Below are 19,688 nucleotides of genomic sequence, written 5' to 3'. Positions count from 1 at the left end.
AAAGTAAGTAAGGCCACATGGGCCTACAGGACCCCAGGATGTGCCTAACCGCCACACCAATTATCGTTTTGTTAAAAGAAGGGATTCACACCCCCGTAAGAAACAATACCCCCTTAAAAAGGAAGTGTTGGAAAGAATTCAACCTATATTGAACAGATTTCTAGAGCATGGACTAATTTGTCCCTGTCGGTCCCCTTATACACCGATTTTACCATCAAGAAGCCCCATACCAATGAGTATAGATTTGCACAGGATCTATGTGCCATTAATGATATCACACAAGACATATACCCTATGGTGCCAAACCCATATGCTCTTTTGACAGCAATACCAGGTGACTATGAATGGTACTCAGCGCTGGATTTAAAAGATGCTTTCTTTTGCATTCCTTTGGAAAAAGAGATCCACTTCCTTTTCTCATTTGAATAGCAAGATCCTGAGGCTATGATGACCTCACAGTACTGTCAGACTGCGTTGCCCCACAAGTTTAAAAACTCTCCTACCCTGTTTAGTGAGAGCTTAACAAGGGACTTGCAGAGCCTGCAATTGGACCAAGAGATTCTGTTACAATATGTGAATGATTTACTTATTGCCAGCCCTGATTATGAACATTGTCTCACAACTACAGTGATTGTGCTAAATCATCTGGCTTCATGTGGCTATAAAGTATCACCTAAAAAGGCACAGATTTGCAAACAGCAGGTTACTTATTTAGGATTCCAAATTAGCACAGGAACCCACAGCCTAATGTCAGAGCAGAAGCAAGTCATCTTGAATCTTGCTGCCCCCAAATAAAAGACAATTGTGTGGGTTCCTAGGAATGGGAAGGTTCTGTCACATCTGGATCCCAAACTTTGGACTAATAGCAAAGCCCTCGTATGAAACCCTTAAAGGGACAGATGTGGAGCCCCTGATCTGGACCACAGACTATCAAGATGCCTTTGAAAAACTAAAGCAGAGTCTTATGACTGCCCCTGCTTTGGGGTTGCCTGACTTGCAGAAAGAATTTAAATTATACATTAATGAAAAACAAGGAATAAGCCTTGGAGTATTAGTACAGATGTTGGGAGACATCCCACAGCCAGTGTCATACTTGTCAAAGCAACTGGACAATGCTGCAAGAGGATGGCCTCCCTGCCTGTGGCAGTAGCAGCTACTTGTGACTTGTTACAAGAGGCCAAAAAAAAAAATCACCTTAGGACCACCTGTTGTAGTATATGCCCCCCACTTTGTTCTGACTTTATTAGAATAGAAAGGGAGTTATTAGCTGACTGCAGGAAGGCTAGGAAAATACCAGGTCATCCTTTTGGATAATCCAAACATTAAATTAAAGACTGTGTGTACTCTCAATCCTGCTACCCTGTTACCAGCTAAAGAGAATGAGTCTTCACAGCATGACTCTTTAGAGATTCTGGAGGCTGTCTATTCCAGCCGCATGGATCTGTCATATAAGCAGATGCCAGAGCAAGATTGGGATCTTTTCACCAATGGGAGCAGCTTTATGGACAATGGACAGCTAAGGGCTGGATATGTAGTGTTCATGGAACAACAGGTACTGGAAGCAATGGCACTGCCACCTGGGACTGCAGCCCAGAAAGCTGAGCTGAGTGCTTTAATTAGAGCCTTTCAGTTATCCAGAGGAAAAAAGGTAAACATTTATACATACTCTAAATATGCTTTTATGGTTGTGCATGCTCATGGTGCCATTTGGAAGTAAAGGGGGCTCCTGACAGCAAGAAATAAGGATATTATGTATGACGCTGAAATAATGGCCCTGGTACAGGCTGTGGCTGATCCCAAGCAGGTGGCCATCATTTATTGTCCTGCTCACCAAAAAAGGGAGACAGTTATGTTGCAAAAAGAAATCAGGCCCCTGAGAGGGCTGCTAAGAAGGCTGCTAAAGGTGATCTGTTCCTTGGGGCTTTGATATCCCAGCTAAATTTAGGTTAATATAAACCCCACTACAATAATGAGGATGAAAAAAGGGCTAAAGACTGGGGCTTTGACACTTGGAATGACACAGCTAAGTGGAGACAGAATTCTCATGGGCTCATTCTTCTACCTGGAGACTTGGTTTGGCCCCTTATGAGGCACCTACAAGAATGCACACATTATGGGCGTGATGCCTTAATGGACTTGGTGGGACCTCATTTAAGAGGACCTCTTTTGCAACAAACTATCCAACAAATAACTCAGAGCTGTTCTTTATGTGCTTGAAACAATCCCAAAACAGAAAAGCCACCTGCTGCAAAGGGAACCCAATATGTGGGACCCACCCTTTCAATGATTGGCAAATTTATTTCACTCAGATGCCTAAAATGACTGGCAACTTCAAATACTTGCTTGCATTAGTAGATACCTTTTCAGGCTCAGTAGAGGCTTATCCTACCCGAATGGAGAGAGCATCTACAGTTACCAGAATCCTTCTAAAGGAACTCATTCCAAGGTGTGAGCATCCTTCCTCCATACAGAGTGACAATGGACCCTCCTTTATATCGGAGGTAACTCAGCAAGTAAGTAAAGCTCTATATCTAGAATGGAAATTTCATGCATCCTGGAGACCTCAATCTAGAGAGAAAACAGAGAAAATGAATCATACTTTAAAGAAAACTGTAGCAAAATTAATGCAGGAAACCTGCCTAGAGTAGGATAAGGTGTTGCCGTTTGCCCTCCTCTTGATAAGGGTAGTCCCTAGAAGCAGGCTTAAGTTAAGCCCCTATGAAATTGTTCACGGGAGACCCTTCCTAGCAACCTGAGGTAATTATGGCAACATAACCATAAGTTAAGAAAACAGAGTAAAGCAATGTGTCAAACAAATAAATACTAACCACTATGCATGAGTTTGCCTCTTTCACATCCCCAACCCAGTTGAAAGCACCCCACCACCACTTTAAACCAGGAGGCCAGGTATTGCTTAAAGCCTGGAAAGAACAAGGACCTGGACAACAACTGGCAGAAAAGTAGAAGGGACCCTATGGAGTACTACTAACAACTCACATCTTGTTGAGATTGTCAGGAGTAAAACCTTGGGTCCATCATACCAGGGTAAAGAGGTGACTCACGGAGGAAGAGGACACACGCCCCCCAGTGGACAGGCCAGCCTTTAAGCAAGCTAAGTGTCTGTTTAAGAAGAAGAAAAAATGAAAACATTGACATTTTTGCTAACCTTTATTTGGTTATTTGTTCTGTCTATAGAATGGAGAGAAAATTCCTTAGTGAGGATTTCCCAAACTATCATCTCTTCTGCTAGTCTGTCTTGCTGCTGGGTTCGTCATCCTAAACCTTGTTTAGTGCAAGTATTCCTGTATATAATTTCACTAATACACCTTCATACATTCTGAATTTGCAGAAGCCAGTCTCTCAGGTCACCTACAGGGTATGACTAATCATTCTGTACTCAGAGGTTCCATGTTTCTTTCTTACCCAGCCCCATATCAGACATTATGTACAAGGTGACAGTAAGGACCCACAGTCCTACCGGTATCTTAGATACCATGTGGAGTCCTCCATTTCACTCTGTCAGTCCTCACGGTTGTAGTTGTTGCTTATGCCCTTTTTCACCTGGAAATCTTCTGCATTCTTTATTTTTTTGTAATCTACTGCCAAAGATTTGACAAACCAAAAAGAGCAATGGCATCAATAAGTACAAACCTTCCATCTAAAACATCGCCCCAATTCAGCAGGAAGTAGCTCAGTGACTACATCACCCCTCCTCCCATAGATATCGAACAGTAAAATTGGCAGTGGAGAATATGTAACAGAAGTAAGGATATACAAAAGGGCAAAATGTTTTATAAGTTGTCTCTTTAAAACCCCTCACCCTTTTTGAGGAATTAAAACCTATATTCCTGCCTGAGACCAGTAATCAAAGAGGCAGAAAAAATGTTCTTTGTTCTCTGTTTTCTCGCATCTTAAACCACAAGTGATGGCTCAACAGAATTATTGGGACAAAAGTCACAAGATTGTCTTCACTGGAGATCAGATCAACCAAAACCACCAACTATAGTTAAATGACAATATCCCAAAGCTGAAAACCCCCCTTAAAAGCCCTGTATTTCTGCTTGAAGGGGGGATGATGGTTCTTGAAGATAAGAGTCTGAGATCCTCCTCATGTGTCAGCAAATTAATAAACCTCTCTTTCCTTTTCATCAAACCACTTGTCCTCATTTTTCGTTTGGCCTCAGGGACAAGTACTGAACTTTCAGTAACAAGAAATCCCGCAGATATTTGGAAATGAGGTCTCGTTGGGAGCTATTAAGTTGGAAGTTATCTGGGTAAGATTGATAGTTGAAATCATTCATTAGAGAGAACAAACTTGCCAAGGAGAGCACAGATTTAAGAGAAGGTCAAGAACATAATCTTCTGAAGCCACCAAATTCAGAGGATGGGCAGAAGAAGGAGAGAGGGAGGGCATTCCTGAGGACCTAGAATGTGTCAAGCAGGTTCCATGCATATGCCTGTAGTATCTCACTTAACCCTCCTGACATCCCTATGTTAGGCTGTTACATACCCCTGGTTGTATAAGGAGGGCAGGAAGAAGTGAAAGGTAAAGCAGCTAGACTCAGGTTTTTCAGGTCTGTCTGACTTCACTGCTTCCTTGAGAGGCATGAAATCAAGGCATGGATTAGCCAGACATAAAAAAAAACCTCAACTGCACAAATTTTAAGTTGGAGAGGAGGGAATTTGAGGTAACTCAAATGAAATGAACCATTACTTGCTGCCTCAGTAAATGGCCTCACCATCTACCCAGCTGACAAAGCCATGGATCCAGGAGTCATCATCCTTCATTTCTTTCCCACTCCCACATCAAATCCATCAGTAGGTCCTGGGAACTCTACTTCCAAATTATATCCTCTTTTTCTCATGTCCACTGCCCACCACCCTATACCAAGGCACATTAATCTTTTCTGTAGAAAGCTCAAACCACTTCCTATTCTGTGGCTATTCTTGCCCAGCTATAACCCATTCTCCCTACGGCAACAACATGAGTGCTACTGGCACTTGACTAATTATTAAACACTGATTAATCATTGTTCATTGTTGTGACTTTATTGTTCAGCTGTTCTGTCCATTTCAGAATGTTTACCATCCCTAGCCTTTGTCCACTAAATGCCAGTAGCATCCCAAGTAAATGCCTCCCCTTACTTGGGAGGGGGGATGGTGGTTCTGCTCCATCACACCTCATCCTATCCCTCAGGTTGAGAACCATAGAGCCTGAGTGATCTTTCAGGGTAAATCAGACCATGTCACTGCCCTGCTTAAAACCTTCAGTGGCCTCCCATGGCACCCCAGGGCCATTCATGATCCAGCCTGTCTACTTCTACAGCCTGACCTTCTCCAACTCTCCTCCTTCTCCTTTTTTACTCTCTTCAGGGCAACTTCCCTTCTCATCCTTGGCCTTATCAACCTATTTCCTTCTGCAGGGCCTTTGTGCCTGCTATTCTCCTGGCCTGGATTGCTCCTCCCTTGGCTCTACTTGGCTGGCCCTCCTCTCCTTCTTCAGACATGAGCACTAATGCTGATGTAGGCATGAGGCTGCTGTGGGCCATCCTGGCCAGAAATAAAGTCAGAGGCAGGCACTGCCGAGGGATAGGGAGGGAGAGAGAGTGGGACAGGGAAGGGGAGACCTGATGACATCTTTTGAACCCCCAGATCCAGCTGTGCCCTAGGTAAGACTCATCCGTTTGAATTTTCAGTACACAAGATAATAACATTTCCCTTTTCTCTTAAGCTAATTTGGGTTGAGTGTCTGCCACATGCCATGGCAAACAGTGTGATATTTGAAAATACAAATATTCCATGTGCTCCCTCACATGTAGCAAGGCTGGAAAATGGATGGATCTCTTTCAGTCCTGGGGTAAAGAGGCCTTTTCAGGGTCCTCTTCCAAGTTGCCTCAAGGAAGGACTAGAATCCCATTTCTAGCTATCCACTAAATATCTCCCTCAGCATCCTGCCCATCATCTTTCTCCCTAAAAAAGAAAATTTCCCTCCACTTAGTTATCCTTTCTGATTCCATCCCATCTCTTCTATCCATCACCATCAAACTACTTAAAAGAGGGAAATACATGTGCCCTTCCATTTCCTTCTCATGCACCACTTGTCAACCCTCAACAGCCAGGATGTCCCTTCCAGTGCAACCACATCTGCCAGTGGTCACCGCCACCTCCAAGTCCGTCCGCTAGCACAATGATCTCTTTTCAGCCTATACCCTCATTGCTCTTTCCGCAGCATTGATCACTGGGTATCAGGGGAAAGCAATTGTTGGTTTGTCTGTACAACGTTTATGCTCTTGGCCCTCCTTTAGCAATATTTTCTTTCTCTTATAAAGTGAAAAGAAGTATTTTATCAAAAGGAAATGGTCATATCTTATGGGTTGTGAGCAGATCCTAGTCTCACTTTTTTCTGTGTACCTCAATAGAGCAGATTTTTGTTCTCTTTTGTTTCTGTTTTCACTTTAATTTTGATTATGTAAGGACAATGGACTATTCATGTCAGCAGAACGTGGATGAAGTAGGCAATAATCATGACCAGATTTCAGCTTAGAACCTCCTTTATTAAGGAAGGTCCTTCAGGCATTTTTATTAACAGGCAGATACAAGCTTAACAAGAGCACCTCTAAAAGTCACAGTTTCAGTTGTTTTTGTGAGGTCATCCAGAAGACAGAGAACACAATGACGGCAGCTTATCAAAACCATGACAATCAAGTTGTTGGCCTTACGCCTTCCATCAGACACAACCATCACCCCCTCTGCTTCTGTCCTCTGAGGAATGAAGAGAAGCTGGGATTCGAGACTTGCTATTTATCTAGGCCACATGTGGCACTTGCTTGACAGCAGACAAGGCCCCCCACCCATGCCCAGGCTTGGATAAAATGGTGGCTACATTCTCTGTGCCAAACCTTCTCATCTCTGCTGTGTCTAGCCTAGACCTTGAAGTATCTGATCCTCCCTGGGCATGGGGGGACCACTGGACCAGCAGCACCAGCAACACCAGGCTGTACCACTGGGGGTGATTTGCCCGGGTGGAATGTTTCTCCCGAGGCTGACTCCACCGAAGCTACACCTGAGAAGGCATGGCGCAGGTCATAGTGAGCCCGGTGCATCAGGGGTCTTGAGTGAGCAGCCACTACCATGGGTCCTACCACCAGGGAAGCTGCAGGCGGACTGGCTGGAGGGGACACAGATGCAGCTGGGTCCACTGGAGCAGAGGTAGGAACTACGACGTCAGTGCCATCTGGCTGGGGCTGCGGGACCACAGGCTGGAGAGAGTGCCATTTCTGTAGGTTAGTTTGCTTCCTCCTCCCAGCCAAGGCCACCCAATTTCCTCACATTACTAATTTTTTTTTGCAAAGAATCTGGCAAAAAAAAAAAAAAAAAGAACTACCTAGGTACAAAGGATTGTCATCAGGCTTATGGAGAAGGATGACTGGCTTGTGGTGGCCCTCATCTCACCAGGATTATCTTGGTGATGGTGGACTTACACACGTGTGTCCCATGAGTGAAAGTACCCCCCCCCATGGCGAACCTTCACCAGCAGTGCCACCCTCTTCATCATCTTCAGCTGCAGCCACTGAGAACTGCCGGGCAGATCTGGCCACCTAGTCTCTGCAACTCAGAAAACCACTCTCACTTCCCACAAATAAAAAGGTGGCCTTCTCAACAACACAGTAGGATGGTTCTGGCCTATAGTCACCAGTTCATGGGAGGGGAAGGTGTGGCTGAAATAGCCTTCCATTAGTTGATGATTCCACATACACCAGTGTTATTTTACATTGTGAGGTTCAGAAGGACAGGACAGCAAATGTCCTGTAATTACTAATTCACTGCGTGGATGTTAAGGTGTCATTGTATTCTGAAGGTGCAGGCAAGAATATCCACAAAGCTGTTACCTGTGTTTGGAACAGTGTGCAGGTCACCGCAACATCTTCCTGACCAACCTTCTCCGTGACTGTTGCCTTACAGAAGCCGTATTGCTGCCCACAGAAAGAGAGGAGCTATCTTAATTGATTTTTAAAATGGATTTCTCCCCCAGTTTCACTGATATTCTAATACTACAAAGTAAAAAAAAATCACTTAAATTCTTAATTCCTTTTTAAAAAAACTTTCTTAAACATTATAGTTTCTGCTTATAGAAGACGTATGTAATTCTACAGATAATATAGAAAACACAGAAATACTTTGGGAATGAGATAGATCACCCACTATCCAAGAAATGATGGTGATTTAAGGAGAACTATTTTTAACATTGATGTACTTCTTTCTTATTTTTCAGTATATTAAATATAATTTTAAAATTGAGATAATTATGATTATACCATGTTGTATCCTGTGTTTTGCACTTACTATGATATAATAGCATTTTCTTTGAAAACAATTTTTGGTGTCTGCATAATTTTCTATTTACTGATGTACTGATGTATTATTTGATAAGCCCTCCTATTGGACAGTCAGATTTTTTTTTTTATTTTTGGTCACTTTATATGTATGATAAATCATCTTTATCAGATATATTTCAGTCAAACATCTCTGACGATTTCTTTAAGCTAAATTCCTAGAAATGGACATTACTCAAGGACTTGAAAGTTTTCACATCAGAGGTATATCTAGAAAATCTACACTTCACACTCCAGGTGGCTGGGCATGACTTGGTTTCCTGAGGAGATGGCCTCTGTCTTTCTCCTAACTCCATGTGCTTCCAGTAGGTGAGATGATTTGGTGACAGCTCTGAAGAGGGGAGGTGACACCCCAAAGGAAGGCCTGGCATGACATAGCCCCACAGGGAATGGGCATTTGGCGCTGTTACTCTCTTGCCTCAGCCCCAAGGTACAAACTACACAAGGATATTCTGTTCAACCCCCAGATTTGCCTGGGTAGCAACAACCTGAGTTCCTAGCCCACTCACCTTTTCTGCCAGCGGGTTGCATTTGGCTGGATCTGTGACCTCTTTAGCAACACAGTCAGTGGCAGCCACTGCAAACTCCACACGGGTAGAAACCGGGAGAGGCTGATAAGAACAAATGAAAATGCTCTTGAGGCAACACAATTTAGAATGAAAAGGGCAGAGAAAGAGAGGCTGGCAGGAAGTAGCAAGGGCCATGGCATGGCACAACTTCAATGAGCACCAATTACATAGACCACATTGTGGGGCCCAGGACACATGCCCCCGAACGGCCTACACAGGGCAGATATTGTAGGATTATGGTCTGAAATACTTGTACTACAGAGGTAGGACTTGGGTCTTCCCTGAGGAAGGAGGAGATATCCATTGCCCATCCATCACTCAGGGTGGAGGTGAGTTTTCATATAGGAAATAGGAAACCAGAAGGCCAGCCTTAGACTGACATGCATGGGAACACTGCCTCCCCCTAAGTCTTGGGGCTGCACTTTTAGACCCAAAGTTCTGGTTACTCCAAGACAGTGGAAAAGTGAAGAGATTAATAAATAACTTTCTTGTCTATTTCATAGAGCAGGATCAAATAAAAACATTTAAATGGAAAGTATGGAAGATATTGCTAGTGCTTTTCTTTCTTATGGTACTTGGAATATATGGACACTTAAAATAATAAAATATCTGCTACTTGGTGTAGTCTGGGATGGGGGTGTCCTAAGAATCACATATTCTGATGAATAGAATTACCATATATACTAATGTATTTCCAAGTATGCCATAGCTGGTATCCAGAATAGCAGTTTTCTTAAACATTAGAATTCTGTCGCTTTCCAATGCGCTAAAGCACCCACAGTACATTAGATGTTTCCTCCAGTGACTCAAAAGGCATTTTAGGATCCTGCCACTATAAGCCTGTCGTATGAATAGGCTTACGCCTTTATTAGTATTAATTATAAGACTGAGGCAGACGTCCGGCGGTGGCGGGTGAGAATGTGTGGAGACCAGTGGATTTACCGCGAGTGCTTCTGGATAACGTGGGAACCTCCCCTCTCTGGCCCTGGCGCTCTGGTTTTAACCAGAACTGAGGGAGTGGGGCTGTGCCTACCTGCAGCGTCTGGCTGCCACAAGTTAGAGTGGCTCAGCAGGGGGGAGCTGCTGAGGGCTTTGGGGTCCTCACGACACTCAGGGTCCTCATACCTCCAGGATGCTTTTGTCCTCCTTCCAACCAACACCCTTCTTGCCTGCTCGTTGCTGACACCGCACCTGGTTTTCCCTCCCTCCTGCTGCACCACAGACGCTACGGTACATTCCCGAAGTGCATGCAAAGTGCCCAAAGTAAGAGCGAGAATCTCAGTCTTTACCACGAATTGAGCCCGGGAAACCTCCACCAGCTGGAAATAGGTGCCGTTGCTCTGCGCGTTGAAGGCGGCCAGGGCAGCCTCCACGGCGTGCACCACGCGGCTGTGGTTGAACGGGGCCAGCAGGGGGCAGTCGGGGCACACCTTGCGCACGTCCTCCGCTGAGTCTGCACAGGGAGCAGAAACCGAGTCCGGCAGTGATGTCTGCTTGTTTAGAAAGGCCTAGAGCGTGCTCCAGGTGGCTCCGGGCATTTTCTCTGGCCCCTACTAAGCCTTAAGTAGCTCGCGTCATGCTGATATTTCTGCAGGAGCCCCTGTCATCAAGGGGTAATTTTCACCTCCAATAAACAGCTTCTTTTAAAAAGTTTTAAAATCCCAGAACCTAGGACATGTGGCTTCTCCTTTCTCTCACCGACAAAGTGGCTAGAACTATTTAGGTTGAAAGCTATTCAGATTCCATTTATTTATTTATTTCAGGATCCCTCCCTCACCACCACCCCCCAACCACCACCCACAATGCGACAGATAAGAAGAGTAATCATCTCTACCTGGACTGGAATCACATTTCGCAAACGTCACGGAAAACTGGCCATCTTGTTTCAGTACCCGAAAATCACAGTCTCCTTCCACAGCCTGGAGAAATAAATCCACGTGAGTGTCCAGGAAGACGGCTGGCCTTCCGCTGTTCACCCGGGAAGGGGTCCCTTCCAGGCATGTTTGTCAAAGGTGACCCTCACAAAATCACTTTCACTGGGTAATATTGAAATATTACACCCTCTGCTTTCAGGGAAGGCTACTACAAGAAAGTTAAGCGTTTATAAAAATCAGCCCCAGGGAAGGTGGCATCAAATGGCAATTTTAGAAACTGCACACCGGATAAAACGGCCTACTGTTCTTTGCTGAAACACCCGAAACTGGCCGGGCACCCCCAACAGCCACCCTAAGAAGGGCACTCACATGCTCCACCAGCTGCCTCACGGTGCAGTTTGCCACTGGGGTGGGGTCCAGCACATGGCAGGTGGTCTCCAGCGTGTCTATTTCAAGCTCAAATATCTCTCCAAAGGGCCGCTGTGGAGACACAGAACGAAGAGGTGAGCAGTCCATTCCCCTGATCCTACTGTGCGGGCCAAAGTGTGAGTCCCCAGTGAGCGTGAACCCACCCCTGTTTTGGAGAGGTGAGGGGAAAGTCATTCTGTCAGTCTGCAACTCTGTCTAACTCTGAACTGGCCTGTGGACAGGCAGCCCCCAGGGCTTCTCTGTCCTTCCTCTGTGGACTAGGCAAGCGCCAAATGGTGCTTGCAAGGAAAAAGGGGGCATAGGCTTGGACAAGTTGATGAGGCTGCAGTCCTCACTCTGAGCTCTGTTTGGAAACTAAAAATGAGTGTTGATGCTGCTCTATTTGGAAACTAAAAATGAATGTTGATGCTTTTTTTTTTTTTTTTAGACAGAGTCTTACTCTGTCGCCCCGGCTAGAGTGAGTGCCGCGGCGTCAGCCTAGCTCACAGCAACCTCAAACTCCTGGGCTCAAGCGATCCTACTGCCTCAGCCTCCGAAGTAGCTAGGACTACAGGCATGCGCCACCATGCCTGGCTAATTTTTTCTATATATATTTTTAGCTGTCCATATAATTTCTTTCTATTTTTAGTAGAGACGAGGTCTTGCTCTTGCTCAGACTGGTCTCGAACTCCTGACCTCGAGCGATCTTCCCGCCTCAGCCTCCCAAAGTGCTAGGATTACAGGCGTGAGCCACCGTGCCCGGCTGATGGTTATTTTTTAATTTCTAAAATTTCACCCTTCAACCAGCGATTTAGAAAATTCAGCTTTGGATTTTTCTCAGTCAAGCTGCAAAAGTAAGGTGGTATAGGGTAATGTCTTACCAGCATTTTTCAATCTTCTCTATCCCTCCCTCTACTTCTTTCTTCCTTCCCTCTCATTATTTACTTTCCTTCCTTCCCCCATTTTCTCTTTCTTCCTAAAGGTTTTTGTTGCTTTTGTCTTTGGCTTTTTCTTTGTCTTTTGGCTTGTAGGGTAGATGCCCGGATGCAAAGACGCTGCTCTCTACTTCCCCCTGCTGGTTATGATAGGGAAGAGCACGCCTCCCTCTGACAATGAGGAAACCATGTAGGTCGTAGTGCAGACTTGAAGGAGTTACCGGGAAGCCTATATAAATCCTTGAATTTGTTCTTGTTCATCTATTTCCATATCCTTTCTTCAAAGCTTGGAAAATCCAGAATGCACAAATATGCCTTTTTGTCTGTCAGCCCATCTGCTTGCCTCTCAATTTTCCTGACTCAGTAGTACCTGAAGCCTCAGAACCCCCTCCCCTGGAGGAAGCACTGCATTTTAGGATGTATAGGCATGCCCAAAGTAACTTCCCGAAAACGTCCCGCGCTGCAGTGAATAGGAGCCAGGTACAGCTTGGCTTCTCAAGGAAAGTACCTCTCAGGCTCCACCTTTTGTGAAAATCACGATGCCCATTCATTACCTTTTCCCTTGGAGGTGCATGTTGTGTGTTTATTTCCCCTGCATTGCTCAGTGTTTCCTCTGAACCACCATCACACTTTAATGTGGCTACAGTACTCTTAAAATCCATCTGGGGCAATGCTGACTTCAAATGTTTTGTCCCTTTGTGAGATCAGTGTCAGGTGTCAGTCCACCCAGACTTCCTGATGTTTACTTTTACTTTATCTTCCTTCCCACATTGTAAACTCTTGTGGTCACAAACTGTCTTTTTCACCTTTGTATTAAGTTGAACCATTAAAATTGCCAATATGTGGTTGCTTTTGATACACAAAAATGGCAACTTTGTATGGTTCATCCTAATATCTCCCATAGCACCCGACACTGGTTTTTGCCCAAGGAAGGCTTGTAATAAATGTTTGCTGAACAAATTACCATTAATCAGACACACATTCTAATTTTAAAACGGGCAGTAGACCTATGGCTTTTTCCCACCTCTCCAAATCTCTCCACTGACCCCCAAGGCATATTTTCCAGCTTGATCCTTACTGTCACTGGCTTTAGGCTGCACTGGTTCCCTGTCTAGCATGTAAGGAAGTGAATCCTGTTTATGCCAAGACTTCTCTTGGGTATGTGGGGAACTCTCTTTGGGAGGCAGCTTGTATAGAGGAAGGAGCATAGGTCTATAATCAAATCCCAGCCTGAATGTTTACTAATCATATGACCTTGGGCAAAAAATGACAATACATCAGAGCCTTGGTTTCCTCTTGTGTAAGACAAGCACAACATACCTACCACATAGGACTGGGGGCAGGGAAAAGGAAGGGTCAATGAGATAACATGTGAAAGTGGCTGGCACAAAGCAGGCACCTTCCAAATGCTAGTTTCATTCACTCTCAGTCTTTTTCAGGAAGAAACAGAAGCAAAGACAGATAAGTAATTTTCAGCCAGTGGTAACTTGGCAACTAACTAGAAGCTGGTCTCTTGGACCTTAGTTTTTCCAGCCAGCCATACCTTCCACCTGTGATCTGCAAACTATCATTTGAAGCCCTTTCTTCTCCTGCATACCACCCACACCCCACCCAGCACCCTCCTGTGACCCACAACCTCAGTATAGAGTGTCTTCCGTCTTGCCCTCCACCTGCCCCATCCTTCACTCCTGGGGAAAAGTCAGAGTTACCCTTTTGCAGTTTCATTTGTGCTGGGAGATGCTCATCTTTTGAGGCACCAGTTGAACTCCATGCTCAGGTTCTTTCAGCTCATGCACAGCAGGTTCACTTACCCGAGGCCACACCTTCACTTTGTCAATCTGGTTCAAGGTGTGCTTGTATCCCTGAAGAAGGTGGCTATTGATGTAGTCCACAGCCACCTGGGCTACTTGCTCTGTCTCTGGGTCATCGCAGTTCAGTTGTCTATAAGTCAGCTCTGGGCCATGTGGGGCCGAGTGGCAGCCCCAGAGCTGAGCAAGACAAAGGAGCAGGATGAGGGACTTCATGGCTGCCCCAGAGAGACCTTGGCAGGTGGGCAGGTGGCTGGAGACTGCAGGACCAACCCAAGTGCTCTTCTGGGAAAGGCATAACCATGGAGGCGTGGAAGGCTTTTTTATCTGTTGGAGCCTGCCAGAAGAATTGCATAAGGACATGGGATGATTTCTGTTTTGGTTCCAAGAAAACCCCTGCAAACATCAGCTCTGGAAAAGCAAACAGGTTAGGACATCGCTAGTCCCCAAGAAATCGGCCAAAGTCCATGCTGCTGCAGGGGAGACGCTGCAAAGCCTGCTTGGAATGTAGTAACAGCAGCAAAGAGAGAAGATAGCTGGGAGGACAAGATGGACACAGCCAAGCCTGGAGTGCAGTGGGTTGGCAGCAGAGGGAGCATCCTCTACTGTGATTCGAGCATGCCATGGGGTGTATGAGGGCAAAGGGGGGATATTCAGCAATTTGATAAAATATTCTAATGTCGAGGGGAATTAGCTTTTCCAAGAGAAGTCCTGCAGGGAAAACAAGGCCCACAGATACAGCAAAGGTAGAGATGCACTATGGGAGATGCCAAAATCTTGGGTAAGAGTCTTGGCAAAAAGAAGGAAGGAAGGGGAAATGTTTCTGCCTAGAGTGGGGAATGGAGGTGAAAGGAGGGGTTTCCTGTGGCAGGGCCAGGAGGGGATATGGTCAGCAGAGCAGCACGAGGTTCCCTGCCCCCTCCTCCTCCTTTCTCCAGACCTCACTGCCAGGGCCTGGCAGGTGACAGCACAGACTGGCACTGACCTGGGTCTCCTGGGTGGCTGAGCATGATTGGCACCAGAAGCCCTGTGCCCCCAGCCAGTACACAAGTGCAGCAGAGGGGAGTCCTGGTCTACCAGGCACTCATTAGACAAAGCTCTGGCTTAGAGTCCAACACTCCAGGCTGAGACCCTGCAGGGACAGCTAAGAATGCAAATGCTGCTTTAACACTCTTTATTAGCAGAACTACCACATGTCTTTCTGGCCAGAACACAGGGCCACCATGTTGACTTCAGGCACTATCTTTTAAGTGACCCATGACAATCCCAGGTGTGACCTCCAAGGAGGTTAGGCAGGATAGTGGGAGTCTTGGGAAATATCATACAAAGACCTGATTTGGTTTAGCCTGGAGCAAGAAAGCCCAAACATGGAGACCAACATGTTCTTCAAACATTTAGAGGTCATCATTGTGTGTGGGTGGATTTGTTCTGTTGTTTGACATTGCTTCAGAGGGAAAAACTTGGTTTAAAGCAAAAAGAAGGAGCCCTCCAAAGAGAAGCTTAGTATCGATTCGCTGGGGTGGAGGTCAGAGGGGGAGGTGGGTGGTGACGGGGCAGAGAAGGAGCCATTGGGGCTGTTCGCACGTCCGCTCCTGGCTGCTCATCCCTCACACAGAATCTCCGTGACAGAAGCACAGAAGGTGTGGTCAGGACCCCAGGTTCTCGCCCAGAGGGGGCTCGTGACTCCTACAGACACAACACAAGCTCTGGTCATCTAGCAAGATGACCCTCAAAGCCACAAGCAACCTTCCATCACTCTTATACCCCATTTTACTCAGGCCCTGACTCCTGAAGTTTCTGTGGAGGCTACACTCTTCTTTTACATAAGCTTTAAAAATACTAAATATGGTCATTACTGAATATTTGAAAACTATGAAACACATTCAGTGAGTACGCATTTCATAAGACATAAGCTCAGGTGTATAAAATATAATTTTATTTTTCCACAACCCAATAGAATTTCTGACTCTGAGACCTCTTTCATGAAAATTTATTCTAGTCACTTTTAGGTAGCCTAATTTTTCAGACATCTGCACTGAAATGTCGTCCTTCTTAGGATTGTTTGCCCTTCCTGCTTCTCCCCCGGGGTTAAAAATAAGCCTGGGGTGAAAAATAAGGGGTAATTTGTGCAAATGCCCCTTTAGTCAAGGGCACAAAGGGGTATCCACCTTTGCCTTGTGCTGCAAGGGCCTGTGCTGGCATCTTCTGCCAGGTAACCTGTCTCATCTGGTCCTCAGGCAGACCCACCTGTGAGCTAACAGCCTGCTTGTCCCCATCTAATCCACAGCAAGATGGTCCTCCCTGCATCCCCAGATCAGGGGTCCCCTTACTCCAGCTGTGAGACCTTTCCTAGACCACAGGCCTACTCTCAGCTAAGTGCCACCCCCTTCCTTAAGCCTGGGAAAATCTGGCTGCTGTGCCCACATAAGGTATAGGGGGCTTCATGAAGTGTCTTCAAGCCCTGGACACCTGCTGCAGTCATAGCCCCTCCACTGCTCTGGTGCCTGCTACTCGGGGGGCTTTTCCCTGCAACGTGCTGTCGGCCTGTGCTCCCCCACACCAGACGTAGGCTTGAGAATCCCACATTGATGTGGGGTGCTCTGTTGCTACACCAACCAATCTGAGGATGTGGGGAAAGAAGTTCTATCTGATCATACATACTCTCTGGTCATTTCGGTCTTATATGTGGAATATTTCTTTTGGTACCTTTGTTCTTAGATCTTCCACTGGTGACAATTTCTAAAGCCTTAGGTGTTTAGCTGATTAGACATTTTGCTGATGCTAGAAAAACAAGGCATGTAGTAGAGAGCAATTGATATCTCACCTTTCATGCTGCCATGTACAAACAAGAATACAAAACCATCCACAATCTCACCATCCAGAGAGACACAGTGTTAACGTTTTGGTGCTTTTGCATCTTGTCTTTTTTCTATGCAAAACATTACTTCAATATGATTTAGGTCATAGTGCATATACAACTTTTTAGTTTTTTTGTTTAACATTATAATTTGGATATTCTCTTATGTCATTAAGTAGACCTTAAAACATGCTTATAATGACTACCTGCTATTGTGTTGTGTGTCTGTGTCATAATTTATTTAAGCATTCTCTTATTGGGCATTTGGTTTGTTCTCAATTGATCGCTATCAGATCAAAAGCCACAATGAACTTTTTAATTTAGGAATCTTTGGTTTTCTAGGGTTTTTTTTTTCAGGATAGATTCTTATAAGTAAAATTATTGATTCTAATGACTTGGACATTTTTAAAGTTCTTAATTTCTAAGGTCAAACTGCCTATTTTTCTATGCCAATTCATACCTTCCCTTTAACTGTTGTGTCATGTCACCTCAGCGGTTCTCTCTGTTCCTCTGTTGCTGCTTCCATGCTGACTTTTATGAGAACTTAGATACGTGAAAACTATCAGAACTCCTTTTGTTAATGTATTTCATGAATATCTTTGTTTTATCTCAACTACTCCATATGTCTAATACTTACAAACTAAAATAACTTTGGTATCAAGCTGAATAAAATGATTTTTCAGTTTCCTTAGAAAGAAAAGTCATGGTTTACTTAATGACAATGAAGAAAATAGACAATATTTTGGTATGTTTTCCAAGATAACTGTAGCATTGGTGCCAAAGGGAAGCTATGGGTATTTCACTGTGCCTGATGACACCAATTTTAAACTTTGAAAGATTTTCACATGCTAAATATATGTGAAATACTCATGAGTGATCTTCACATGCCAAATGCCTAATACTGATGAGTGACCTTGGGTTGTTTTCATCGAACTGGCTCCAGCTTCTTTGTATGCCAATAGAAGACAGGCATTTACTTCCTTTTTTGGTCATTTGCTTCATTATTTTAATTACTTATCTGTACATTTTTCTATGAGGCCCACATCACTGTAATCAAACGATATTCTTTCCATTCACACTGTGGTATCTGATAGTGTGTTGAGAATATCAAGGTCTTATTAGAGCTGGTGGAGGAAAGCAGACTCAAAGGTCTAAGGCGCAAAAGAGGATCGACTATCCCCACGAGATGGCAGCAGGGCGCTGGGCAGTGCTTGCTGGGTGGAGCCCCTATGTGGCTGATGGCAGAGATCTCAAGGTGGCAGCTGTCTTAGTCCCCTTGTGTTGCTATAAAGGAATACCTGGGGATGGGTAATTTATAAAGAAAAGGGGTTTATTTGGCTCACAGTTCTGCAGGCTGTACAGGAAGCATGGCGCCAGCATCTGCTCTGCTTGAGGGCTTCAGGCTGCTTCCACTCATGGCAGAAGATGAAGCAGAGTTGGTGTGTACAAAGATCACATGGCAAGAGAGGAAGCAAGAGAGAGAGAGAGGGGAGGGAGGTGCCAGGCTCTTTTTAACAATCAGTTCTCGCGGGAATTAATAAAACGGGAATTCAGTCATTATCGCAAGGATGACACCAAGCAATTCAAGAAGGATCCACCCACATGACCCAAACGCCTACCATTAGGCCCCACCTCCAACACTGTGGATCAAATTTCAACATGAGGTTTGGAGGGGACACACATCCAAACTATAGCAGCAGCCAAGGATGGCATGAGGGCTCCTGAATTTGTCAAAAGGATCCTTCACCAGGGAGTCACTAGGGCAGATGGATGCATTTGAACTATTCCAAGGCAGAATTCAGTATTTATAGTTGCAGGTCGGGAGCCAGAACAAGAAAGATGACTGTAAGCTTAGAGTCAGAGTTTCTGGGAGATTGGTTCCGTTAGTGGACCTGCCAGCAGAGGATAGAGTTAGAAGAATGTGAAATATCAAGTCAAGCAGTGAGAGCTAAGGTGAGAGGTAGAAACCCAGCCTCTCACAAAACAGAACATGAACAAGTGCACATCAGCAAAAGCCAGAAGAATGATTGGCTTCTGCAGGGAGGAAGTAGCAGTGGTCGGTATTTAAATCATTGGGCCAGATTACTGGCTCTGCCTTGTCTGGTACTTAAGGACCCAGACCTTATGAGGCTGGGTATTAATTTCTGATAAGCCTTGTGTTTCTCCATTCATATGTTCAGTAAACAAACATTTATTGAGCACCTGCTATCTGTGATGTTGGGTGCCTGGACACAGATACAGAGTGATGAGAAGACACTATCTGTCCTAAAGGAGCTCATCTTGACTCATTTGGTCCAGCAACATCTGATCAGAAAAGAACTTTATGTTATTATATAAAATTATCATTATGTTATTATATAAATCATCATAATGTCCTGTGGAGGCAGATTAGGATTTATTTCTCCAACCTAAAAACACAGACTGGGCACAGCAGCTCACGCCTGTAATCCTAGCATTCAGGAGGCCAAGGCGGGAGAATCACTTAAGGTCAGTAGTTCAAGACCAGCCTGAGCAAGAGTAAGACCCCCATCTCCACAAAAAATAGAAAAAATTAGCTAGGTGTGGTGGCACATGCCTGCAGTCCCAGCTATTCAGGAGGCTGAGGCCAGAGGATTGCTTGAGCCCAGGAGTTTGAGGTTTCAGTGAGTTATGATGACACTACTGGACTCTAGCCCAGGTGACAGAGCAAGACTCTGTCTCAAACAAAAAAACAAAAAACACCACCAAAAAACACATCTACCAGTGGAATGCAAATTACCTTTGTCCAAGGACCCATCAGATTTCTTGTGAAGGTAACTTAGTACCAGTGGCTTAGAAGTCATCACCCAGTAATTAGCAAGAGCC

General features: G+C 45.0%; 1 protein-coding gene across 1 annotated transcript; it reads right to left on the bottom strand.

Moving 5' to 3' along the window:
• Positions 1 to 6,533: 6,533 nt before the first annotated feature.
• Positions 6,534 to 18,288, bottom strand: AHSG (alpha 2-HS glycoprotein). The gene is made up of 8 exons (XM_045539870.1): positions 18,188 to 18,288; positions 13,991 to 14,324; positions 11,206 to 11,316; positions 10,797 to 10,881; positions 10,252 to 10,415; positions 8,903 to 9,004; positions 7,890 to 7,973; positions 6,534 to 7,259 (listed from the first exon to the last, which is right to left on the bottom strand). Exons 1-8 carry the CDS (start codon positions 18,259 to 18,261, stop codon positions 6,924 to 6,926), a joined length of 1,290 nt encoding a protein of 429 aa, XP_045395826.1. The 5' UTR covers positions 18,262 to 18,288; the 3' UTR covers positions 6,534 to 6,923.
• Positions 18,289 to 19,688: the final 1,400 nt, after the last annotated feature.

The sequence above is a fragment of the Lemur catta genome, chromosome 1 (assembly GCF_020740605.2).
Source record: "Lemur catta isolate mLemCat1 chromosome 1, mLemCat1.pri, whole genome shotgun sequence".
In the NCBI taxonomy this organism is placed as follows: Eukaryota; Metazoa; Chordata; class Mammalia; order Primates; family Lemuridae; genus Lemur; species Lemur catta.
Note: the sequence above shows the minus strand (reverse complement) of the source record. Positions and strands in the feature narration are given on the sequence as shown.